We start from the raw sequence: 16807 nt of genomic DNA, 5'->3' as shown, positions 1-16807 counted from the left end.
CCCGACCTCTGCAAGAGGCAGGACCTTCGGGCTGTGTGTGCCGTGGACAGAGTGGGAGTGACAAGTGTCCCCAGGAGTGGGAGGGGTGTCTGCCTTTCTGGAGAAGGGTTAATCCAGGGAGCCCTGGACTCAGCACCCTTCCTCCCTCCTCCAAGCCTGTGGAGTCCTTTAATCAAGTAGGGTGCTGAAATTCCAGCTCTGAAATGCCGCCTTTGTGCTGGCGTCCAGGCGGCCGCCCCGGAGTGCGGGGTCACTTTCTCGGCCCCGATTCTCTAAATGGTCTCTTTGTTCCTGCTGGGCCGCTCAGTATCAGATGTGATTAAAGGGAGATGGGGTTTGGGCGGGGGAAGAGAGAAGGGCTGAGAGAGGGAGTAGGGGGTTAACCCTTAGGGGATAGGGTGTAGGGGAGATGGAGGAAGGGGTGGCTTTCTTCCCGTCTCTCCCTTCCCAACCTGCTCCTGTTTCATGGGAGTCAGTCCCTTGCTGCTCAGCTGGCCAGGCCCGGGCATGGCTTCTTCAGTCCCTTCCAGAAACATCTGGCCCCATCTCTCCACACACAGAAGCCACTGCCTTACTGAGGCCCAAGCACCTCCAGAACCTTAGGTCTAAGGGCGTGAGCACAAGCCAGGTCTTCCGACTTCTCCAAGGTCATTTGTCCTCTCTGGGGCCATTTTTACCTCCTTCCATGTCCCCAGTGACTTCCCAGTCCATCTCCATCTCTTGAGAGGCAGGGTCCTGGAGGGGGTGGTTTCATCTCCATGGAGCCCCTCCCTTCTGCCCTACTGGCTCTGTCCACAGCTCCACAGAGAGCAGGAGCAGTGAGCACCTGGAAGTGGACTAGCAACCTGCATGGCAACAGAGGGGAACGGCTGGGTGTAAAACTTAGGAATACCGAAGGTCAGTCCTCATCCGTCCCTGACAAAATTTGTAGAATAGGTTGTTTCCTATTTGAGAACACAGAGGTAAATAAAGAGGAGATCCCAGAGCTAGCAGAATTTCTAAGAATGTTGCCACATGAATCCAATTTCCGTTTCTCAAAGGTTAGTAGTCTCGTTGGTCTGGTAGGTTGGAGGAATGCCACAGAGCAAATCTTGATTTCAGCAAGGCATCAGGCGGTCTTTCCGAATAGCTATGATGGAGAGGGTTGTACTCGTGGTGATACAGTCAGATTCAGAGTTGACTGTTTAGTCCTTCCCTCAGAGTGTTGATAATGGAACAGATGATGGAGAAGTATTTGGTGGTGGCTATGGGCCTCTCTTCATGTCAACCTCTTTTATTCGTGACTTGAATAGGGATATTCAGGTTTGCAGATACATAAAACTCAGAAGGAGCATCAATAAGTTGGATTCAGAATTCCAGGACTGAGTGAGTATAGGTGGGAAAACAGTCAAATCCAACAAGACGAGTTCTGTCAAAACTCAGTATAAAATCCTGCCTTTCACTACAACACAACAAAAGAAAATAGCTTCTATACAGTTTCGGGTGATCTGACTTGGCATCAGTTATGTCTGTAAGAGCAGGGCTTTGTAGTTACCGCTAAGCCTCATGGGAGCCGGTGGCTATGGCTGGCATTGCCAGAAGAATCCGTGTGACGCAGCTTCCAGGTGGGAGTGTGGCCAGCCTGGGGGACTATGCTACTTGGTGCTCCCTGCCCTGCCGTAGGTCCCGACGAGGCAGTGAGGGACTGGAGCCCACAGGTGGAAGAAATGGAAAAGGGAGCTGGGGACGCTGGTCTAGAGCAGCAGAAGCATCACTCCCGATGACAAGCAGAATTGGGGCCTGCAAGCCGTGGGCAAGGTCAATGTCTCATTAGCATCAACGTCTCCAAGTTTCAGCCGCCCATTTGGAAAACAGGGATAACGAGTGGACCCACTTGGTCCTAGGCCTGAATGACAAAGCAGTCAGCAGAGCACTTGGTCAGGGAGCACTCAGAGCACGGGGACTGTACTATTGTTAGGAGCCTGGCCTAAGGAGGACCTCCAGCCCCCAGAGCCATCCATCAGTGGAAGATGGCAGGAAAGAGGTTTCCCTTGTCCCTGACATGGAATGGCTTCTGCCCCTGAGCACAGGGTGGAATCCCACCCAGGGAAGAGCTTCTAGGGAATGAGCACTGAAGGATGAGTTTGCGTGTCTGCCATTCCGGGTTCACACACAGACCCATGCAGCTGCCATGAAGACTTGGCTAGATCGCGGAGCAGACCAAGGGTGTGTGTGTGTGTGTGCATGCGCATGCGCGTACACGCTAGGGGAGGGGAGGCACAAAGAGGGGTGCAGTGAGAGAAAGCCCGGTGACACATCCCAAAGGACAGGCCTGCTGGCCGTAGACGGCTGGACATCAGGCTTGACCCCCCTCTTTCAAATACCTGTCCCTTGAATGCTTCCAGGCCCCCACCCCTCTGCTGGGCAAGTAAAAGGGGCTGTTCCTGCTGAGCTCCAGCTGGAAGCACAGGTGGCCCCACAACAGGATGAGCGCAGCAGGGTTGGGGGATAGCTCCCAGCAGGGGCCTCCAGCCCGGGCATCAACGGACCCCACCGTGATGCCACTTGTCCCAACACACGGCACGGCCCCTACCGTCTCACGGGAGAGAGGAGACCTCTGTATTATCCGTCCTTTGCATTCTGCCCCTAGCTACTTCCAGAAAGCATCCGAGGAGGCATAGGTGCAGGGATAAGAGACCAAGAGACAGGCCAGGTCAGGCCCACCAAGCAGGTAACCGGAACCTTTAATTTTATTATGTGGAATGCTTAATGCAGAGTTAATAGGGGCTGGAATACCTAGGAGGAGGGGAGAGGGGAGAGGGGTCTACTGAGATAAATAAGAGGGGGCAGTAATGAGTTACATGTGGACTGCGGGGCTGCAGAACAGGAAGATAGGGGCAGACAGAGCTACATACTTTATTCAGATACCACTGGGAGGCAAAGGGCAAAAGGCCAGGGCAGAACGTACATGTCCGGAGTCTAGTGTCTTCAGCCTGCTGCCAGCAACCTGGGTCCCGGGCCCTGTCCTGTGTCTCCTCCTGGAGCTAAGGGCAGAGGTCTGAGCAGCTGTGACCCTCTGGGAAGCCCGAGGGGCCGGGGCTGACAGAGCAGGGACCGCAGAGCCTGGTGAGGGGAGAGGGAGTTGGCAGGGAGCTTGGGAGGAAGGCTCTGTGAATTGTCTCTGAATCCTTTCCTAGAGCCCCTGCCTTCTCACTCCTCATCCGGGAGGTGCCTCAAGGTCTGGGGGGCTGTCATGGAGTAGGACCAGGACGCCCTGTCTCCGTGAGACAAAGAATGAGGTGGCTGGCATGGAAACGGGTCCGGAGGCCTCTGTGCCAATTCCTCCCTGTGTTCAGAAGGGGAGGGGGCCCTGCGGGGATGAGGAGTCCTCCCTCTGAGCACCCCTGCCCCGCCCAGGCTGTTCAGAGCTGTCCTCAGCCCCCGAGGGGCAGACGTAGCCCACTGTAGGCACTGACGCAGGTCTCTGGCTGGCTTTGATCTTAGGCACGTGGCCCAAGTGGCACGGGTTATGTCAGACCCCTCACTCTCCACGAGAAAGCCAACACGGGCCCAGGCGTGGCAGGGCCTCCGATTCCCATCCGACCCTGGATGCCTCCCCGACTCCCAGAGGAGGGTGAATGGGTCTTTCTCAGGTCCTGGGATGAGGGTCATTCCTGGGGGGGAAGGTGCAGCCCCTCATCATTCAGTCTAGGGGCAACAGTCCCCTCCTTCTCTTCTGCCCAGCCTAGTAGCCCAGGGCTTTGCCTGGGCTGGAGCCAGGATAGGACGGGGTGGGGTCATCAAAGGCAGTGAGCCAGACAGAAAGCCTTCCCTCAGCTGTCAGCCTCTGCAGCCTCCTCTCCAGCCACCACCAGGCCTGAGACGGGTGAGGAACAGGGCACGAGGGCTGGGGGAAGGGGCATGCCACCCAGAGGGGCCGGGCAAGGTGGCGATGACAGGGCCCCCCCTTTAAGGCCGGGACAGCGTCGTATATACTGGCTGCTCCCAGTGTGTGGGGCTGTGGGACTGGGGCCCTGAGGGGCTGGGGTCAGAGATGGCCGTGTAGAGGGGCCGCTGCGAGGGCCCCATGTAGGAGAAGGCCGAATAGAGGCCAGAGGCCTGGCCTGAATGGCCGTAATAGGGTCCTGAGGGCTGATGGTCAGAGTAGTCAAACTGGGGGCGGGAGATGGAGGGGAAGGCGGAGCCGTAGTGGGGCAGGCTGAGGGAGGTGTAGGCGATCTGCGAGGTGGACGGCTGGTCGGTGTAGTGCGGTGGGCCCTGGGGCCCTGCGGTCTCCGTCTTCACCTGGGCTTTGGCGTCCACGCCGGGTGGCGAGACTGTAGGCAGAGCCACGCCTGGTGGCTTGGAGATCCAGGCGGAGTGTCCACTGGCCACAGCCAGGGCGCTGCCCAGCCCGTAGCCGGCTGCTGAGTAGCTGCCCACGTGGCCCGGGTGCCCGTTGGGTGGCAGGTACTGGTCCAACTCAGCCACATCAAAGGTCTCCATGTTGGACATTACCTCGTGGCTGATCTCACCGATGTCCACGTTGCCGAAGTCGATGTGAGGCTTCCCGCCCTCCCCCATGGAGCGCCCATCCCGCTTGGGGTCTGCCTTGCCCGACTGCAGCTCTGTCTTTGGGGTGGTCGGAGGGGTGGGTGGGCCATGGCTCTGGCCTGGGTGGAAGGGAGACAGAAAGAAAGTGGGAAGCGAGTCAGAGGCTTCTGGATTCTGATGGTTCACTGTCAGAGAAGATGCCTCGGGGGGCTGAGGATGGATCACGGCGTGACCTTGTACGCTTGACGCGTTTGGGCAGCCCAAGTTGGTGCTTAATTCTCTAACAGTCTAGGGCTGGTCTCCAGCTGTTTCTGAAGACCCCCATTTGGAGGGGTGCATCGGCCTCCCCCACCCACAGCAGGACTCTCCCTGTCACCCACCTCCTGGAGAGACTTGCTGCATCCTGAAAGACCTTTCCTGTTGGGGAAGTTGTTCCTCATATCAGCGGAAGTCAGCTTCCTTCTCTGCCCCCGCTGCCCCTTAGCTGTCCCCTGGATGGGCACTTAGCTGACTCGTTCCACCCGTTCCTTGGTTTTCTCATTCACACATTCATTCAGCAAATGCTTAGGGGGTGTGGTGTCAGGTGCAGGGCACACAAGAGGAAAGAAAAGGGATCCTACTTTATAAGCTCCCAGTCTTGGGGGAGGATCCAGAGACTCACACAGAACTGGAGGGCAGCTCAGAAGTGACGGGACGCGCAGGGGGCTCAGGAGACCAGAGGAAGAAGCTACCCGCCCTGCCTTGGGCACTTGGGGAAGGTCCCTCTGGGGAAAGGAAGCTGAGCTGGGCCTTGAAGGTTGAGCAGAGACCCAGGCCCACGGTTGTATTCCAAGGTGACTGTTTGGTAGTGGTCTTCTGCTGTGTGTATGTGTGTGTGTGTGTGTGTGTGTGTGTCTGTCCCTGAATCTTTGAAGGTAAGGTATGTAAGTTGTGTGGGAGAGACGGCTGGACTGGGGATCCCATTGGAGAGAGAACATGCCCTTGGTCTATGAGACTGGGGGCTCCTTGGGGGCCGGCCCATGTCTCTCACATCAGGCCAGAGGCAATGCCAGGTCCGGCACTGGCCAAGTGCTCTGGAGTTTGAGAGGCTCACCTGGGTTGGAATCCTGGCTCTATCACTTACTGTGTGATCCTGGAAAAATGCTCATCTTCTCTAACCTGTTTCCTTATCAGTAAAACAGAGATGATACTGGGGCACCTGGAGCCACTGGGTGGCTCAGTGGGTTGAAGCCTCTGCCTTCGGCTCAGGTTATGGTCCCAGGGTCCTGGGATCGAGCCCTGCATCAGCCTCTCTGCTTAGTGGGGAGCCTGCTTCCCTCTCTCTCTACCTGCCTCTCTGCCTACTTGTGATCTCTGTCTGTCCAATAAATAAATTTTTAAAAATCTTAAAAAAAAAAAAGCCCAAAGATGATACTAAGCAGCTCAGACACGGCCTCCTTCTGGAAGGTGTAGGCTTCATGCACACTTGTTTTGGATTCGTTCATTTGTTTTCATCCCTGCTCCTCCCTCTACACTGTGGACCTTGTAGACCAGGGAGCTTCTCTTGTTGGTGCCTCTGGTGTCTGCTCCTGGGTCTGGCACAAAGGAGGACTTGGGCGTGTCTCCTGAGGGCAGAGCTGTGCCGACAGAGACTTCCCATATGCCTGACCCCACGTACGGCCTTCTACACGTTGTACGAACAGAAGCAAGGCAGCACTAGTGTCAGCAGGGGCCCCGGAATCCAGCTGCCTGGGCTCAGACTCAGCTGTGTCCGCTTACTCATCCGTGACATGGGCGTCATTTGCCACACAGCTGAAGTCGGAGCCCAGGCAGTGTGGCTGCCTCATCACAGCTCAGAGTAATTGAATGATAATACACATAAGGTAATTCGGGTGCCTGTACACAGTAGGTGCTCAATTAATGTTAGCTGGTATTTTCATTAATAAAAATGCAACGAGATGCCCTATGTCTGGCCTCTCCAAGGCACTTGCTCAATATCCCCTGCTGTGGCTCCCCCATCAGACTGGGAGGTGGGAAGGAGGCAATGATCTCTCCTCCATCTGATCACCCATCTCTCAAAATCACCCTGTCTCTGCTTTCCCTGTTGTAACTCACCCCTTGGCCTCCATGGCCTCCACAGCCTCCTTAACTGGCCTCTTCACTTAGTAGCTGTGCCCGCTTCCATCCACCAGAGCCATCTGGCCCAGCTACTTCCTCGGGGGCCTGAGTTCCCACCGAGCTCCCTCCGGGACCCTGCACCCCAACTGGGGCAACTGTGCAGCTGGGTGAGCCTCCCCAGCGCCCAGGCTCTCCCCACCCACAGCTCATCAGCCCAGCGCTCACCTGAGGGGTGCTCGGGGTTCCCATCTGACATGGGGGAGCCCTCTCCCGGGTGCCGGTGGTCCAGGTGGGCACTCTTGTAGTGGGCCTGGATGGCAGCAGCGCCGCCCTGCTCGGCCTCCCCGCCGGGACACTCTGACTCCCCCTGGGCCGCCTTTCCGTTCTTCCGCCTCCGGGGTTGGTACTTGTAGTCCGGGTGATCCTTCTTGTGCTGCATTCGGAGCCGCTCAGCCTCCTCAATGAAGGGGCGCTTGTCACTCTCGTTCAGCAGCCTGGGGCGGTACAGTTGGGGGAGATAGCCCAGCGGCCAGTGTGAGTCTCTGCCCTCAGACAAATGAGGCCTGGGGGGGTGGGGGTGGCAAGTGCAGAGGGTGGGCGGGGTCCAGGGCAGGGGGAGTTGGTGGGGGTTTGCTCTTTGAGTCACAAACTAGGAAGTGAGGCCGGAGGATCCACAGGCTCAGAAGGCTGTGATCGTCCCTAAAGTCTCAGGGGCTCCTGGCAACCCTGAGGATGGAGTTAGACGTATGGATAGAGCTTTTTTTTTTTTTTTTTTCTTAAGATTTATTCATTTATCCTAGAGGGAGAGAGAGCATGAGTGTGAGCACACAAACAACGGTGGGGGGCGGGGAGGTGGTGGGGAAGGGAGTTGGAGGGGAATGGGGAGGGGCAAGCAGATTCTGTTTGAGGAGCCCAAGGCAGGGCTTGACTCCAGGAGCCAGAAGAAGCTCACAACCTGAGACAAAACCAGCGGTCAGATGCTCAACCGACTGAGCCACCCAGGTGCCCCAGGAATAGGGCTTTTGAGGGATATGGAACTTCATTTCAAGGAAAGAAAAAGCTTTCCCGTCATCAGATCTGTCTGGAGGTAGAGCTGGCTGCCTTCTTAGGGGATGAGCTCCCTGGGGCTGGAGGTATGCAAAGCAGAGTGGGGGGAAGAACTCAGTCTCTGCTACTGGCTAGCTGTGGGACCACGGGCAAATTGCTCCTATGGGCTTCTTTGCTTGTCCCTAGAGGATAATGCCTACTTCACTGGGTGTCAGATTGGCTGAGGTCCCGGGTGTGAAGCCCCTTGCACGAGGCCTGGGGGTGGAGGGCAGGCACCTTGAGAAACAGGTGCTGTTCTCATACTGCTGGGGGTGGGGCCCTGGGCCAGGAGGACCTGGGGTGGGCCCTCTCAACTCTGGAATGTTCCTTTTGTGAGTCCCAGTGTGGTGCAGACAGGATGAAAGTCCCCTTTGCTCTGTGGGGTCACAGCATCCCAGGGGAGATCACATCTCCTTGTCCAGGGAGTGACAGAGGGTAGAGGAAGCTAGACTTTCTTTCCAGACCCTGAGACAGAGGCAGATAGACCCTCTCCCCAGCCTGAGACCAGCCCTGAAGGCAGTGCCTGGGGCCCACTCAAGTCCAGCCTCAGGCCAGGGCTGGAGGACAGTGGAGGGGGTGATGTTTAAGGCTTGGCTGCCCCCAGGGCAAGGAGGGCAGAATAGAGTGCCTCGTGGAGTGGGCTGAGGGCAAAGAACAGACTCAGAGAGTCCTAGACATGAGGGACTCTGGGAGTGTGACTCTGCTGCCCAAAGGGCCTATCTCCATTGCCCTCCTCCCCTAGCCAGCAGAAGGCCTAGCCCTCCTGTCCAGGATGGGAGGGGGTGGTCATACCAGGCACCTCCTAGCCGGAGGCAGCATTCCTGTGCAGCTTAGCCTGCCCAGCCGCCCCCTCCCCCCACCAGGCTGCCAGAACCCAGCCCTAATGTAGCTTTCTCCAAGGATCCCTCCAGCTGAGGGACGGGATGGAAACCCCAGATCAGCACCTCCTCTGGGACGAGGAAGTGGGCTGCCCCCTTGCTCCCCCAGCCATGCAGGCTATCCCCCTAGCCAGGCCTCAGGGAGGCTGGGCCGCAGATTTGTGTTTGTGTGTGTGTTGAGGGTGGGGAGAGAGAGAGGCACGAGAGGACTCAGCCACTTCCAAGGGCCCCAGCTCAGACGCTCTGCAATGGCTGGGGACACTGAGCTTCCTCTCCTACCCAGATCCTTGCTTGTGCCCTCTATCCAGCTGGCAACTGGGTGTAAATCAGCAAGAACACAGTGGGCGCATGGAGTGGGGGCACAGGCCACAAGACAGGGAAGAATCCAACACGATACACTGTCACCACCCTGCTAGGTCCCAGCAGTACCCTAATCTTGACAGGATCCTGACCTCTGGTCCCCCCACCCCCAGCCCCCACCCCAGCCCAGCTGGCTAATGAGCCTCCAAGCCCCGACCCCAGCCTTACTCCAACCTCAGCTCTGTTCATCTTGACCCCCGCACCAGCCTTGCATTGTCCCCCAGAACCCCCACGTACCCACCGCTCTAACTGCAAACCCGATCCTCATTTGCATTCCACCTGGCCTCTGTCCTCTAGATCTCCCGGGTCTGGAATAGGGGCCAGGAGAGGGTAGGCTGGTTCCCCCTGCAAACTGGAAATCCCAACTTGGTGTGTGGGGGGGTGCTCCTAAGGTGGGGCACGGGCTGCTGCTCCGTCTGCTCTCTCTGTCAGGGAAGGGGCCTGTGGACTTGGGGGTCAAGAGAGGCTCCAGCCTGTGACCCCCTTTTCAGTCTCTGGGGTCTAATTACTCTTTCCAGCAAGTCAACCAATGTACAACCGTCAGCATGTGACTATTAGAGCTCACACAGCCACTTAGGAGCCGGGACCTGGACGCTGGGTGTCTGACCCCAACCCACTTCCAGCACCCTAAGCAGTCTGTCCTCATGTCTTCCTCTTTTTGGGTTTAGGGCCCTGTTTTCTAGTTCTGCCTGTTTAGCCCATACCCTCCCTGGTGGCTGGGAATTATGAACCGGGGAGGGATTTCGGTATGGGCCCCCACCCAGGATCCAGGTAGCTTGCCCACCTGTGGGGATAGCCTTTGATCCTTGTCCTTTTCCTGCCACCCTCCTACCCTGGGCTTGGGTCCTGAGCAAGCAGTGCCCGCTTTCCTGATGGCCCTATGCTAGATTGGCCCTTGGGGCCAATCACGGATGGCCAGGAACTAGTCCTCTGGAGGGAGCCCAAGCCCAGGGTTCTGGGCTGGAGGAACAAGAACAGGGACAATGGAGGGTCTAGTCTTAAATCCCTGGCAGTGGGTTGAGGGACAAGTGGAGGTCCATCCTTGTGTTGATGCTGTCATTGAGCTGGTGCTGCGGTCTGTTCCTGATCCCCAGGACCTGCTCCTTCTGCCTGTCTCCCTCCTGGTTGTCTGTCTCTCATTTGCTCTTCTCTGTCCCACGACACCAAGAGTATTGGCCTGGGCTGTGCCCTACCCAGTGCAGATGGACCTTGGGCAGACGAGCTAGTTTTGACCCTGCTCTTGGGCAGAGCTGGAGCCTCTGAGTCCTTACAGCAGGCTGGTCACTAAGCCCAAGGCCGGCCTGCCCAGGATGAGCAGAGCGCTGACAGCCGAGATGGGGATGTGAAGGGGCACCAGGCCATCAGCAAATACATGGGGCCGTGGGGCTGGATGCGAATCCCTCTTGGTCTCTTGGGGGGGCCTTCTAGCTTCTTGTACTACCCTAAACTTTTGGCCTTCTAGGCCCCATCTCCATTACACTGGGGCCCACCAGGGGAGGGCAGCAGCAGGAGGGAAGCCGGCTCCTCTGAGAAGGCTCCTCTGAGAAGTGCCGACTTTCTGGAACTGAGGTGTGCTGTACTTCCGCTCTCCCCTTCTCTGTCCCCCCACCTCCTGACCACGCTTTAGAGGCAAGGGGTGACCCGCCACTGTCACCAAAGACAGTGTGGAGGACGACCACACTGGATTTGACCCTGCTCTGCCACCAGCTGGGATGTGGACTTTGAGGTCCCTTTTCCTTTCTGGACCTGTCTCTTAGGCAGTCTGGTGGGGGCATCAGGGGGCCTCTGCAGGCTTGCATCTCCTGGATCGCCTGTTCTTTTCCTGAGCTGCCCAGGACGCCAGAGGTGGGAGGTGGTTACCCTGCTCAACATATCCCAAGGGGCCAGGCTGAGCCCCAGACCTGAGGGGAGGGGTGGCCGGCTTCCTCGTTGGGGGGCATGTTTTCCCCCAGAGGTTTGGGCTGGCCCCAGGGGACCAAGGACTCTGAGGGGCCAAGGTTTCCTCCTGGCCAGGGCGCTCGGCTCCAGCTCTGGGGCTGGAGGGGTAGGAGGTTACTCAGCGCTGGGTGGGGCCCTGGAAAAGAAGATGGCGCCGGACATCGGGAGGGAGGGAGAGAGGGGCAGGCCTGGCAGCACTGGCACAGGGTGGGAGGGGATACTTCTCTCTGTGCCTCCCTTACCCTAGAGGATAAAGATAGGAGTCCCCCCTCCCCCAACCCGGAAGGAGGGGAGGATAAGGAGGGCACGATGAAGGTAGTTGGGACAAGACAGGACCCTGCAGTGACAGATTTGCCCTTGGCCGTTCTCCATCCCTCACTCTTTCAAAGGCTCCTTCTGAGTTCCTTATTTTCCTTGAACTGGCTGCCTTAGTTTCCCTGCTTCACCAGCCAGGCCTTCCGTTCTGTCCCAAGCATTTCTCGGGCATCCCCCTGACTGGTGGGGCCGGTGGCAGTGGCACTCTCGAGTGCGCCGGGCCGGCGGAAGACGTTAGTGAAGGTCTTTGGTGTGGGCCCCTCGGGATCCTCCCCCCTCCCTCTCCTTTACCCCCCCAGGAAGAAGCTCAGGCCCTTCGCCTGCCACCGACGGAATTCCAACCACGAGGGGGCGCCCTCCTGCCCGCTGCCCCGGGTGGGGAGCCTTGCCTAGGCCACTGGAGTTCTAAGGCGGCGCAACCTCAAGGGGGTACTTGTGGGGGAAGGGCGGGCCCGAGCCCCACACCTGGTCTTCCAGTCCCATCAGAGCGGTGGCTGCCCCCCGCGAGAAGGGCCCGGGCAGCGCGCGTCTGGCCTGAATCCACCCGCAGCTAGGGGGGCCCGCGGGAGCTCCCCGGAGGCGAGTCGGGGGCGCTCACCTCCAGAGCTTGCCCAGCGTCTTGCTGAGCTCGGCGTTGTGCAGGTGCGGGTACTGGTCGGCCAGCTTCCTGCGCGCCGCCTGCGCCCACACCATGAAGGCATTCATGGGCCGCTTGACGTGCGGCTTGCTCTTGCTGGCGCCGTTGACGCGCACGGGCATGGGCACCAGCGTCCAGTCGTAGCCGCTCAGCACCTGGCTGACCGCCTCGCGGATGCACACGGGGAACTTGTCATCGTCCGCCTCGCCGTCCTGCTGCTCCTTCTTGACCTTGCCCAGCTCGCCGGGCCCCGGGCTGGCTCGCAGGCCTGATCCGCCGCCGCCGCCACCGCCACCGCCGTCGGGCCCCAGCGAGGGCGCGCTCCCCGGGGACAGGCAGCGGGGCTCCTCGGAGCCCACGGGGCTCAGCTCCACCTCGGATAGGTCCTGCTCCTCCGCCATGTCGCCCCCGGCCGCCGCCGCCTCGGCCGCCTCCCCGGGGCCCGCCGCCGGGGTCCTCGCGAAGAGTCCAACGCCCACCTGGATGGGAAGGAGGACGCGACGGAGCGGCGGTGAGCGCAGCCCCGACGGCAGCCGGAGCGCGACGCGGGCACAGCCCCGAGGTGGGGCCCGCGCACATGCCAGACCCGGGATCGGCCTCTGAGCGCCCGCCTCCGCGTCTTCCCACCACCTGGTCCCAACCGTCTCTTGGTGTGGGTGGGTTTGGGTTTTTTTAAACCTCTTTTTGGGTGGAGGTTTGTTGATGGAAAGGAAGAAAAACGGACTCTTTATTCTACTCTAATCCTGGCTCCTGGAATTTCCCACCTTTTCTCTCACCTCTCCGTCTTCCCTTCTGCCTGCCCCCCATGGAGTCTAGAGGAGCCGGCGGGGGCGGGGGGCAGATGCGGGTGTCATTCTCTCTCCACCCACGCCCCACCGCTGGGGGTCCCAGGCCCGGGCCCAGGAAGGCAGGAGCAGAGGAGCGGACTGCGCACTCACTCACCTCCTCGGACCTCTCCTCCAGTCTGGGGCTCGTCCTTAGGAAGTGGAAAACCGTGTCCCAAGGTGTGCGGTCCAGCTCGGGGCTGGGGGGTGACGCTGGTGGGCTGGAAGGGAGGGGCTGGGGGGCCCTGAGCCTCAGGCCACGGCCTCGTCCCGACGGAGCCTGAAACCTCACCACCAACCACCCCGGCCGGACAGCCCGAGACTGACTGAGCACTGAGCTGCTGCCGAGGGCTGGGAAGGAAGGAGGGGGAGAGGGGGAGGGGGAGGGGAGGGAGGGAAGGGCAGAAGGTGGAGCCTCCAGCGCTGTCCTTCATCCCCAACACTCAGGGCTCCTCCGCCAGGCCCCCCCACCCCAGCTCCAGGCGCGGCTGTCCCAGGCCGGTCTTGGGGCCTGGGCATAGTCAGGGAGGTGTAGGAGTGGGCGTGGTTAGGCCGGGAAAGCCAAAGGATGCAGGTGGGCAGGGTCGGACCTGTCACCTGCAGGAAAATTGGGCCCAACTGGGACCCCCAGCCTCTGCCTCAGGTGGCGGGATGGGCAGGTGGCAAAGGATTGGTGCTGGATGAAGAGAACACAGGGGAAGGTTCTGTGGACATCTGAGGGCGCCCAGCCTGCGCTGCTGGTTTAAGACGCTTAGGGAGGGCCTACTGTGATCCGAGGGACGCTTCTTCTCAGCCTGCCTCACCTGCCTCCCAGCCTGACCCAGGCTACCCTCTGCCTCAGCTCATATGGGAGAGAAAGCACACGCTGGTCCGTACCTGGAGAGGCAGGGGTAGCTGGATACCTCCTGCCCAGGCCAGAGGCCCTAGCTCCAGCCCTGGGCCCTTCTCACCAGACACGCAGCGCTTGGAAGGGCTGGCCTGGCTCAAGGTAGAGGGAGGCAGGACTGAAGTTCCTAGGGGGGCTGGCCGTGGGGCTGGGCTGGGGGGTTCCTCTTCAGCTAGGTCTGAAAGGCTTCTGGGACCCCAACTCCCTCCACGCTGGGTTCATGCTCTCTTGGTCTGCGGTGGGGAGATTCTCATTCAGGGTTGTCGTGAAGTCCCGCACTCCCCACCCTTTCAGGGTGTCTCCCTCCCTGCCCGCCTCCCTCTCCCACCTCTCTGCCCACTCCTGTCCTCGGCCACCTCCCCAGTGGGGTCACCTCTCTCCCTTTTCTTTCCCGCCCATCACCCAAGGCTCCTTTTCCTCTCCCCTTTCCCAGGGGCCGGGTGTCGAGGCAGAGGTTCGGGTGGGCGTGGAGGGGCACGTGGAGCCTGGGCCCGCGCGGGCGACCACGTACACTCCTGAGCTCAGTGGCTGGGCAAGGCCTTAGGCCCAGCCCAAGGGAGTCTCGTCTGGAGTGGGGCTGCTAAGGGGGTCTAGGCAAGGCCTCATGCTTGGGAAAGGCCAAGGGGGTGGAGGAGGGTGGGTAATGGGACACAATGAGGTAGTCACACGAGGCAAAGGCATGTTGGGGGTGGGGGGAGCGGACATTGGAACACACACACACACACATGCTCGCACACACAACCAGTCAGACAATCGGGCCAGTGTGTCTGGGGCCTCGGAGCCCAGTGAATTAGGAGTTTGATAAGGGTTTTCTCTTTCTCTCGCTTGCCGGCCTTGGACAATCTCCCCCCAGTTTTCCTCGACGCCACCCCCGGCGCTGCCAACCCTCCTCCCCCCGCCTCCCTTCTCTTCCCTGTGCCCAGACTCTTGTTCGGGGCCTTGAAACAGTGAGCTGTCTTTGTTCGAAATACAGGTGAACGGCAATCATGTGATTAACACACACACACATAAAAAGCTTTTTAACAGCGCCCGCCCGGCCTCAGAACCGCCCAGAGAGGAGCCGCCCTGGATGGACAGAGGGACGGAGGGACGCGCATCCAGCCGGTCGTGTCCAGCTGCCCGCAGCAGTCTCCGACACCCGCTGCTGTCCGCCCGCGGCCCGCCTGCCCGGCATCTCTCGATCCCGGTGGGTCCCCTCTCGTCCTCCCATCCCTTGGTTCCTCCTCTTGGAGGGAAGGACTTCCCTGCTGCCTGTGGCGTCTGAGACCCCCCTGGGGTGGGAGGGGTGGCCGTAGAGGGAGAGGGCCCAGGGTAAGAAGCCTGGGCGTGGGGTCCCACAGCGCCCCTCTCCGGCTCCCCTCCTCCCTCACCCTCCTGGGCCCAGCTGTGCCAGGATGGGGTGGGTGCGATGGTGGGCGCTCTGGGTCCACAGAGAAGCCATGCTGGACAGAGGGGACCTCTCTCTTCCCCTCCCTCTGTCTGTCTCTCTGTCTCTCCCTCTCTCCTGTTTCCTCATTGCCGTGCTTGGGCTTTCTGCTGGGAGGTTGCTGGATGAGACAGGTGGGCCTTCAGGGGTGTGGGGAGGGGCTGCCTGATGCCCAGAGGTGTGGGCAAAGGGGCGGGGGCAGAGGGGACCCCTGCTGTGACCCCCCCCACTATAATCCCCTCCATCCCATTCCCAGGCCCTGGGGGCCCCAGCTTCCTCCAGCAGAGAGGGCAAAGGCCCCAGGCATCCCTGGAGTGCAGTGAGTTGGGGGGGGCAGGGGTGCCAGAGGAAGGTACCCTGGTCTCTACCCTTAGCAGAACAGCCACACCCCCATCCAGCCTGCCCCTCCTCACTGAGATGTGGTGGCCACGGACCCTATGGCCTGCCCTCTCTCCCCAGCAGAGAGGGGCCCGCCATGAGAGTGTGAGCGTAATGGTGGAGAGTCAGGCTTCCCTCCCTGGGTGGAGAGGCCTTTCAGGAGCTGCAGACTTTTCCTGGGACCTCCCCCCACCCCACCTGGGTTCTGTTGCTGCCAGTCCCAGCCTTACTGCTCAGATGGCCCTGACAGTGAATTATGGCCCTTGGCAGTCAGAGGTAAAGTCCACTGAGGACCCCGCCTGGCAGAACTGCTTCCTTCAGCAGTGACCCTTAACCCCTTAGCTCCCTGAGTCCTCTTCCTAGGGCACTGGGCCCATTCCGTGGAAGGCTCCGCCTTTGGTTCCCTGCCCTGGGTCTCAGTCCCTTATCTGTCACCTGGGCAGAGACCCCCAGCGCCTCCCTGCCTGCCTCCTAGGTAACACACTGAGCTGAGATGGGGGGGTCTGCTTTTCAGTGGAGCAGGGGCTGCGCCAGGGTGAGGGGTGGTGCTGGTCAAGTTGGGCCTCTGCTCCAGCCTCAGTTTCCCCAGCTGGGCATGAGACTCTTCCTGCCTGAGGACCAGATGAGGGGACACTGGGAAAGCACTTTAGCACCTCGAGGCGCCTGGTCTAGGCTGTCACTCCCTCATTCCCTGGGGCCTATGGCCCCTCTCAGTGCTTCAGACACTCACCTGTCCACCTGTCCAGCGCCCCGGGGGCCAGGGGGAGGGGATTGGCTTTCCTCCCTACCTGCTGGTTTGTGCAGAAGCGGGGCTTGGCCGAGGGCAGTACTTTTCAACATAAAGGTGTGCAGAACACTGGCTGGCATTCTTCGGGTCTGGGATGGGAGCTGTGGTTCTGCATTTCTCACCAGCTCCTAGGCAGGTGTCTGAGGATTGGTTGTAATTCTTGCTGAACTTCAGAATCACGTCCGAAGTTTTTAAACAATACCGAAGCCTGGATCCCACCACAGACTGGCTGACTCTGCATCAGGGATGGGGGTCCAGATGTGCTTACTTTTTAGCTCTCTGGGCCCTGCTTTCCCTCACTGGGGGCCAGGAGCCCGCAGGCTGTGACAAGCCCACGCAGAGCCCCGCATCTCTGGGGAGAGGGCAGGGGGCCAGGGCTCTGGAACCCAGAGCTGGAGGTTGGAATTGCAGTCATACTGGGGTGTCTGCGGAGTGGGGGGCTGTGGCAGGGGAGCGACTGCACAGTGGGGTGAGGGAGGGCTCAGGGGCACAGGTCAGGGGTCAAGGGTAGGGTAGTGACCGCTGCAGAAGCTTAGTCTGGGTGAGCGTATGGGGAGTGTAAGCACTCCCTCGAACATTTCCTAGGCCCCTGCCACCTCTGGACAGGCTGTGTGGTTCGTCGTTTGGAGGGCAGTGGAAGGAGCACTGGACTTGGAGTCAGG

The 16807-nt window shown here is 60.1% G+C and overlaps 1 protein-coding gene and 1 long non-coding RNA gene across 4 annotated transcripts in view; one reads left to right on the top strand and one right to left on the bottom strand.

Moving 5' to 3' along the window:
- Window positions 1-2706: 2706 nt before the first annotated feature.
- SOX10 (SRY-box transcription factor 10) lies at window positions 2707-13015 on the bottom strand. Its single transcript, XM_082740158.1, has 4 exons — window positions 12787-13015; window positions 11806-12323; window positions 6856-7124; window positions 2707-4652 (listed from the first exon to the last, which is right to left on the bottom strand). The coding sequence occupies exons 2-4, from the start codon at window positions 12243-12245 to the stop codon at window positions 3949-3951; spliced, it is 1413 nt and encodes a 470-aa protein (XP_082596284.1). The 5' UTR covers window positions 12246-12323; window positions 12787-13015; the 3' UTR covers window positions 2707-3948.
- Window positions 13016-14255: 1240 nt separating this feature from the next.
- Window positions 14256-16807, top strand: part of LOC309869313 — a 45560-nt gene continuing 43008 nt past the window's right edge. For all 3 annotated transcript variants that reach the window (XR_014314113.1, XR_014314114.1, XR_014314115.1), the window contains exon 1: window positions 14256-14740. This is a non-coding gene — a long non-coding RNA (uncharacterized lncRNA). The remainder of the gene's footprint in view (window positions 14741-16807) is intronic.

Source organism: Mustela nivalis (genome assembly GCF_964662115.1).
Source record: "Mustela nivalis genome assembly, chromosome: 7".
Lineage (NCBI taxonomy): Eukaryota > Metazoa > Chordata > Mammalia > Carnivora > Mustelidae > Mustela > Mustela nivalis.
The sequence above is the reverse complement of the archived record's forward strand: the minus strand, read 5'-3'. Positions and strand labels throughout refer to the sequence as shown.

Coding starts and splice junctions, on each gene's coding strand:
- SOX10 (XM_082740158.1), bottom strand. CDS start 12,245: ATGGCGGAGGAGCAGGACCTATCCGAGGTGGAGCTGAGCCCCGTGGGC. Junction 7,125..11,805: donor ACGCTGGGCAAGCTCTGGAG/GTGAGCGCCCCC, acceptor GTACCGCCCCAG/GCTGCTGAACGAGAGTGACA. Junction 4,653..6,855: donor GAACCCCGAGCACCCCTCAG/GTGAGCGCTGGG, acceptor CCTTCCACCCAG/GCCAGAGCCATGGCCCACCC.